An 8,358-nucleotide genomic window follows, 5' to 3' on the forward strand; every position below is an offset into this window, starting at 1 on the left:
ACCAGCAGCAGCAGCAGCAGCACCACCAACCATCACCATCACCTGTAACCCACTCCTACCCCTCCCCCTATCACCCTCCTCCTCCTCCTCCTTCTTCTTCTTCTTCTCCTCCTCCTCCTCCTCCTCCTCCTCCTCCTCTCACCAGCCAGGTATCTGTGACGACCTCGTCCACGGTGGCGTCCACCTCGCAGCCCAGCAGGGGCACCACGGCGTAGTCGGCCACCACGCGGCTGCGGCCCGCCAGCAGCCTCCCGTAGTTCTCCTCCACCAGCTGCGACAGCTGGGCCTCCGCCTCCCCACCGAAGCCCACCAGCAGGAAGCGCTTGCCCGCAAAGAGGCCCCCCTGGCTGGGCTCGTGCAGCGTGGAGTCCTGGAGGGATGGCTCTGGAGCTGGGACTGGGGCTGGGGGTTTAGGGGCTGAAGCGGCTGGAGGTGGGATCATGATGGATGTGCGATCGCCGGACTTTGTGGCGTTCCTGCTCTCGTCCGGCTGGGGCTGCTCCACTGTAAAGACAAGCAAAGGAAAAACCAAAAAGGTCAGCGTCTCCAGTGGCCAACTTAACAGTTTCAGGATAGTCTGAGTTCACATTCAACTCGTATCTGATCAATGCACAACAACTGAGCAACACCTGGGACATAGAAAACCAAACAGTTTTATGGCGGCCAAGTTATCAAGTTATTTGGCAGTTTATTCATGGCAGTTTAAAATGCATATTAAAAAGAAACAGCAAACAGCAAGACAAACGAGTTACAATCCAAAACAAAACCTACCGATGGTGGTGTCATCGTTCATGTACTGTGACAGCAGATCCTCGTCTGCCTTCTGGTCTCGTGCCGGCACTGGGGCTGTTCTGGATCCCGATCCAGGACCGGTTCCAGATCCCAGTCCTCCTGGTCCTGAGCCCGGCGCGGCCGCAGCAGCAGAAGAGGGTCGGGAACGCTGGGCGGGGGTGTGGTTGGACGGAAGGTCCACAGAGGCCGGGGCGGGGGGCAGGCAGGCCGGGTGGAAGTAGCTCTGCTCGGGCTGTAGGCGCCCTCGCGACAGGCTGTCCAGCAGCCACTGCACCGTCACCACGTGGGGTCTACAGAGGGAATGGAAAGCCTTGTTCACACACACATCGCTACTAGCTACTCGCTCAGCAAGTGAAGTCAAACCGAATGTCTAGGTGTTCCAGCGAGGTGAATAGGCGAGGAGTGTACAAGCGATGCAATGTGGGCGGGTTCCGAGTTAGAAATATTTTAACTTTGAGCGAGGCGAGTAAGCGAGTAACCAATTGGAATGCAGAGTTCGGTACATCTCTCTTGTGCATTGGCAGTTAAAGCCGCGGGAACGTTTAGCGAACATTCCATGAGCGAGTGGTGAATAGGCGTGGGAGCGAGAATTGTATGTGAACATAGCTGAAGTTAGCTGGGAGAGATCCCTTTATCGATATTTCTCCTATTTTAGTTGTGAGGAATAAATGCATTGATGCTTTTGCATTACTCTTGCTGCTCTGATCTGTTTCAAATGTGAAGTGACCTTGGGTATTTTGAAAGCCGCTTAAAATAAAATGTATTATTATTCATTTATACAGTACCCATCATGAGCCGCTTCAGTGGCGATTCCATTTTCTAAACTTAATAGTGACGTTTCATGTCTGATGAAGGGCATGCTGCCCGAAACATCACTATTAAATTAAGAAAAACGGGAGATTGGTGTGCAGAGTTTATTTTCAGTTTTCATGCGAGGGATGTGCATGTTTTTTTCTTCGTTAAACTTGCCTTTCAATTCAAACCAGAGGGGTTTTGCTGAAGCGGATGAGGCAATTACAAAGTCTATCCAACTCATCTGTCTGTCTGGCTACATCACAGTTGCTATTCTAGCCAATCAGACCTGTGAGTTGCTTTGCTGAGGAAGTTCTTGATGTCGGGGTCGAGGTCTGCCATGACGACATGCGTGAGCTCCTCGCTGGGCTGGTTGAAGCGCAGGCCTCCCGCAGAGTTCACCAGGCGCCGAAGCTTCTCCAGACGCTTACCAGTCAGCCCACACAGGTACAGCTAAGAAGGGGGGAGACAGCGAATTAGAGATGGGACCGATCCAATCCAGAATCGGGATCGGGGTCCGATATCAACATAATTCACATATCAGAATTTTCCGATCCACTGTTAAGATTTCCGATGCACACATTCTCCTGAAAAGATTTCCATAGCACGTTTCCCCGCATACCGCTTTGCTACTGCAAGATGTGGAATGAATTGTTGTTTTTCCATACAATGTAAGAAGTTGATTGAACTAATAAAAATAATTGGTTAATAGCGCTAAAGAGGCTAGTGAGAGTGAAACATGATGAACCCACATGTCATGGATGAATCATGGTGAACATTTCAAATACCTTTGATTCCACAAAGTTAAATAAAAAGCAATTATGTGGTGCTATTTTAATACAGTATGCTAGAATAGTTTTCAAATTTTATTGTATTTAATTACCATCTCAACTGTGTGCAGCTGCATGCTGTGAAGGCTGCAGTGTTTGGCCAAACGATAGAAGTAGAGCTAGCTTACAAACGCATTATAGAGCTAGCCTAATGGGCAGACAAGATACATTGCTACTGGTATGCTACATGTTTGAAATGATAGGATCGAAATACAGGTTCATATATGACACACACTACAGACAAAATGCCTTCCACATTGCATTTGGCCTTTAAATCAATGAAAACATTCACACAATGTCAAGTAAATCTGTTTGTGTTCCGTGGATCTTCAGTCCTTTGCTTCTGTTCCACGGTTTACTCGCCAGAGTCAAGCTCAACGGACCTACTAATCAGTGTTGCCAGGTGTAGAACGATAAATAAGCTGTTTTGGGCCATCCTGGAAACAAGCCCAAAACAGCTGCTTATACAAGTATAGTAGCCCTTCTACTCTCACTACAGGCACTGAACAGCATTTCTGCCCGCTGGTGGAGATTTTAGGGTATTTTAAGCAATGATGCTGCTTTTTAAAACTTAATTGGATAGAGTATTAAGGGACATATAAACTATAAATTATGAAACATATTATTGAAAAGAAAAAGTTTCCTTTCTTCAGAAAAATTGAGATTAGGGAGAAAATCACAGCTCATCAAAAAACGTGCTGGTATAATTTGAAAGAACAAGACTGTTACCAGAGGTATCAGAATAGTATCGGTAGATATCCAAATTTAGTTTTTGAGATCGGATCGGAAGTGAAAATATGTGTATCGGTGCATCCCTACAGCAAATAACAAAAGGAGACTAATTACTAATACAGTAATCAGATTAATCATAATCACCAACTATCAATCATGATACTTATCAGATGCTTTTATACAAAACTACGTTGGCAGACATACAGTAGACGTTGGTTTTCTATTTGACATGGTGGCATAGATGTAACTGTATGTTGCGGTTGTTCAGGGATTAAATGGGTTATCACCACAGTAGTGGTTATTTGTCATTCTTACCTTACAGCCATCAAGCAGGTCGTCGTCTTGACAAACTGTGATGTCAAAGGCGTCTATAGGGTCCGAGACCTCCAGGCGACTGCCCGACGCTGTAGTGAGGGCTGTGTCATTCACAGTCATGCTGGTGTTGCCAATATGGCTCAGGCCCAACAATGATGCCCCATCTGAAATTGGGGAAAAAAGGCTTATTGATTTAGCAACTGATCTGAGCAATTAACATAGAGTTTATGAATATACCCCTAGTCAAATAAAATTATGAATAAATATTACTATATACAGTCCATTACTGAAACATCACTTTTCATTTGCACCACAAATAATGGCAAATTATTTTTGACTAAATTACTTGGGCATGGTAGTCATGCATTTTGAAAAAACACACCAAAACGGTGAGCATCTCCAGCCATGGTGTAATTATGGGTTTAGAAGAGTGAGGGGGAGAGAATCCTAGTTTCAACATTCTGCTGCTCACCTCGTGGTTCGCTCTTACCCGAGCCAGTGGGGGTGGAGGTGTTGGGGCGGGTGGGCTTCCCCGCCCCCCTCTCCACTCGGTACAGGCTCTCGTCCTGGCAGAAGCCCTTCTCCACGCTGTCAAACAGCCAGTGGATGGACACGCAGTAGACATTCCACTGCCGTGCAGACTCATACTTTTGGCCTATTGGGGTGAAGACCAAATGAGAAAAAGAGCGATGTTGAAGTATGAACTATGTTGGATTATAACAATATGTTGAGTGATATCATTTTGATATTGTCTGCACTGTGATTTTACCATTCCTTTAAGGTGGTAATAGATGCAAGTGAGCACAAAAGTTTAGAGTTCTATTCAATCTCGTGGGTGGTGAGCAAATGTGGTGAAATCTAGCAAGCTGAAAGGCAAGCGAAAACAGGCGAAACTATGTAATGAGGACCTTGTGAATATGAGAAGCAAATTTCCATCAATTTAATTTGCGAGCACAATCAGTAGACCATTGAACTGTCACAAAACGGAAATCACCAAAATTCTACTTTGTGCCACGTCACTACCACATTTAGCCCCTGCCACTGCTTGCGGCTGAGAGATATTAATGGCGATGGTGTGGTAACCCCATGTGGCCACATGGATAGGGAGTTGATCTTGGTATCGGAGGGATGCAGATTCGAAAAATCTCCTACACCCTCATCTATGGCTGAAGTACCCTTGAGCAAGGTATCTAAACCCACATTAGTCCAGACTCCAGAGACTAACCAATACCCTGAGAACTGCAAGTCCCTTTGGATAAAAAAACGTCAGCTAAGTGTAATGCAATGTAATGTAATGACATCATGTTACCTGAGGGCTCGTTGACGATGAGGTGCGTGCACTCGTTCATGCGCAGCTGCCCTGTGTAGCGGCCGCCGTGCTGCTCACAGATGCGCTGCACCTCCTTCCTCTCCACGCTGGACAGCCCCGTCACACACACCGTGCAGCCCTGCAGCACGGGGCACCGGTAATCCTCCACACTCAGATCCGAATGCTGGAACAGACTGAGGACGGAGGGGGGAAGAGAGAGATGGTTTTATTAACCTCCCAAATACCTTCCAATCGTTTAATAGCCAGTTTGATTTGTAAAGCACATTTAAAAACAGTGAAAACTGTAAAAGGGATGAAAAGCATTAATGAACATAGCAAACAAACATTCTTTGAAATTTGATGTTCACTGTAATAAAAAGTGCTACCCATTCACAACAAACATTGCTCTCTAAAAGGAACATTTTCCACCACCATCAATATTAAGTATTGCAGAGAAGTAAGATGGATATTGTATACACCAAACACACATGTAAGCAGGGGGGCTGGCAGCAATGTGTGTGTGGGGAACGTTCACAGGGTACATCAGTATCGTATTCATACCTTCCACTTGTCAGTGTTCTGACTTGAACCTATGATGTCTGAAGGACCGAACGACAGGCCAACACAATTGTGTAAATCACGGCACCTAACTAAAAATCAGTGCAACAACATACAGCATTTATCTGCTCTAAGGACTCATATAACTGCAATGATCTGCGCTAGTTTTCCACTCTGGGCTCAAACCTACCACCAGGGTCAGATTAACATTTTCCGGGGCCCCTAGGCTACTGGTTGTTGTAGGGCCCCCTGTAAGGCAGTTTTTGCATGAAAATTACATAGACAATGTCATAATTACAAGCTAGGAATTGAGGGCAACTTGTCTACCAACTGTACTGAACACAATAGATACATGTTTCAATGTTGCATTGGGTCAAAATTCTGCATTTTTTCCCACGTCTGGCCAATCAGGGGCCCCCTGGCAGGTGGGGGCCCCTAGGCTGCAGCCATATCTAGCCTATGCGTTAATCCGACCCTGCCTACCACCTACCCCTCAACGCTCCAGTTCAGGCACGATCCCACTGAGCTACAGGTCCAGACCCGTTAGCTCAGCACTACCGATACGGTATGGGTCTTCAGGACGGAGGTTTACCAACAGTCTATGCCGACTTCTGCTAGGTGACATCCGTTACACTCACCTGTCCTGGCATTTCTCCCAGCATGCCTTGACCCAGGAGGGCAGCAGTATGGGCCTCCCCAGACTGGCAGCCACCAGGTACTTCCTGCTCCCCACCTCACCTGCCACCAGGTGGGTCACGGACACGTTGAGGTCTCGGTACACCCGACCGCCCATCAGCTCAACTAAATCCATCACATCGGTCTGGGGGAAGAAAACGCAAACATCACGTCGTTAACATACAGCAGTGTTCAGGTGTTATATGACGTGTTTTTCTGACATCTTTTCCAACTTTCCTCTCCACATTTGGGGCCAGAGAATCTAAACACACAACTACCGTAGAAGATACTTGTTCAGCTTCATCAGTAGTCAAGTCATGTCAAGTCAAGTCAGCTTTTATTGTCAGTTTCTTCATATGCACAAGTCATACAAGGAAATTGAAATTATATTTTCTCTCTATACCATGAAGGACATAGACATACACAGGACTGACATTTACAGACTGACATCAAGTGCAAGACAGGACAAGTAACAGAGATGGTCCAATACCAGTAAAGTGATGAAGTAATAAATAATACTGAAGTACACAGTGAGAATGTAGAGATGGTCAAAAGGAGCAGTGAGAAGGTCTGCAGCTTACTCGAGTTTCTTTGTCCAAGCTTGTGCAGGAGATTGTGACATCAGCCATTGCCATGCTGTAAACTGGCTTCTCCGCTTTGGGGACACAACGCTGCTGTTGCAGACAATGCAAGACAACCAGGGGACTGACAATTCTGCAACCCAACTGGGAGTAGGGGACACACACAGACATTTTCGGTCTACCATCATAAACAATAAAACATGGCCTCATGACCGACTGTGAACAAAAGTGGGAATAGAGGGAATACACAAAGCAGTGAGCCCATCTAGGAAGATATTTTCAAAATGTAGTAGGGCCTGTGCAGACATTTGAGTGTTGGCACTGGACACGCACCTGCCTGCAGTGGTCAAATGCATCGCTGGTAAAGTCGCTAAAGACAAACAGAGATCTGTCATTTTGTTCCAGTTGTAGTGCTGTTTCTTCATCTACGACGTGAACATACTTCTCTGACTGGAGCTCTACAATGGCCTGTAAACAGACAAAACATTCAAACAACAGAAATCGTAACAAGCAAACAAGCGTAGATCAAGCTGAAACATCACACTGTTGTTAACTTTAAACAAATCGAATAGAGTCTTTACCTCGTAAGCTTGAGTTGAAAGCTCGCTTTTCTGCCCATTGCGTTCCACGAACTTCACAATGTAGCTGTCATTTTTAGATGGCGACATCTTTCACTGAAATGAAACAGGAGTATCCACAGAAGTCAGTGTTTTTCTTCCTGACCAGCACCACCACTGTCAACATTTCTGTCTTGGTAGAATGGGCCCTACCGTTAGCAAACTCATCAAGACTCGCTCTGTGTTAGTGGTTGACTGTGTGAGGGGAACATACTTTGCGATCTTTTCCTACCAACTAAAGTTATACTACGTTAGCTCTGAACATTTCAGAAATTATTTAACCGATGTTTTTCAACTCACTCATTATTTAGCTTGTGGATGTGCTAGCTTGCTGCAAGTGTTATCAAATGCTCTGTTGATGTGCTGCCACTACGATCAGTGCAGTACAAGTAGTAGTGTTAACTTTGTAGAAATATTAAAATTGGACTTACGGATGTTTAGGCAAGTAGGTATATATGAACATTTGTTATGGTTTGACGTTGATGATCCACTGCTCCCCCTCCGCGCGACTGACTTGCAAGTTAGCTAACAATGCAAAAAAAAGCTCGCGCTGTGGTGACGAGCTACTTAACGACTCGCTTGCCCTTTTCTTATGGTATGACATTATAAGTAAAAATGTCGCTAAACACACGTCGATAAACTGTTGACATGGCGAGCGATGTATTAAGGCTTAATTATTTTAAAACCATCCAAAATAAATTGTCACTGTCATCTCTAGCTAGCACAGCATTTCGCGCCAGTCAAGTTTGATGTGTTCTTCTTGCGGCAGGAAGTGACCTCAGTGACATTTTGACCAATGCTCCATCAAAGAAGGTGGATCTGCACTTGCCCCTTTTGGGATGCAGAGATGGGAAACTGGAAGACAGGGCCACGTGCGGCCCCCTCCTCCTCACTCACTGGACTGTAAATGAACACAATATTATTTTGTGCCATCTCATTACACTAAAGTGAGTATTTGGCTCTTTCTTCAAAACCAAACACTTTGTCTTGCTTGTTAATCAAAGTCATGACAAAAAGCCATGGTTTAATTAACATACGGCATGAAGATACATTATTCATCATTTTGCAGATTCTCTCGTAGTTGAAATGTGTGGTCATGTGGTCCTCTGATGGTGTTGATGTTAAATTATCAAGAATTATCAAGAAAGTTGCCCATC

At 45.4% G+C, this 8,358-nt stretch overlaps 1 protein-coding gene across 2 annotated transcripts in view; it reads right to left on the minus strand.

Annotated features, from left to right (window-relative positions):
• topbp1 (DNA topoisomerase II binding protein 1) overlaps positions 1 to 7,960 on the minus strand; it is a 64,252-nt gene extending 56,292 nt beyond the window's left edge. The window contains exons 1-11 of one of the 2 annotated variants that reach the window (XM_063207072.1): positions 7,633 to 7,960; positions 7,166 to 7,258; positions 6,918 to 7,052; positions 6,585 to 6,728; positions 5,967 to 6,148; positions 4,771 to 4,964; positions 3,952 to 4,116; positions 3,462 to 3,625; positions 1,874 to 2,037; positions 772 to 1,082; positions 143 to 504 (exon numbers count right to left, since the gene is read on the minus strand). In XM_063207072.1, coding sequence (XP_063063142.1) covers positions 143 to 504; positions 772 to 1,082; positions 1,874 to 2,037; positions 3,462 to 3,625; positions 3,952 to 4,116; positions 4,771 to 4,964; positions 5,967 to 6,148; positions 6,585 to 6,728; positions 6,918 to 7,052; positions 7,166 to 7,252 — 1,908 coding nt within the window. In that variant the 5' untranslated portion in view covers positions 7,253 to 7,258; positions 7,633 to 7,960. Of the gene's footprint in view, positions 1 to 142; positions 505 to 771; positions 1,083 to 1,873; positions 2,038 to 3,461; positions 3,626 to 3,933; positions 4,117 to 4,770; positions 4,965 to 5,966; positions 6,149 to 6,584; positions 6,729 to 6,917; positions 7,053 to 7,165; positions 7,259 to 7,632 lie in introns of both variants that reach the window. The other variant, XM_063207071.1, reaches the window with a different exon arrangement.
• Between the last annotated feature and the right edge of the window lie 398 nt (positions 7,961 to 8,358).

The sequence above is a fragment of the Engraulis encrasicolus genome, chromosome 9, assembly GCF_034702125.1.
Source record: "Engraulis encrasicolus isolate BLACKSEA-1 chromosome 9, IST_EnEncr_1.0, whole genome shotgun sequence".
NCBI classification, from domain to species: domain Eukaryota; kingdom Metazoa; phylum Chordata; class Actinopteri; order Clupeiformes; family Engraulidae; genus Engraulis; species Engraulis encrasicolus.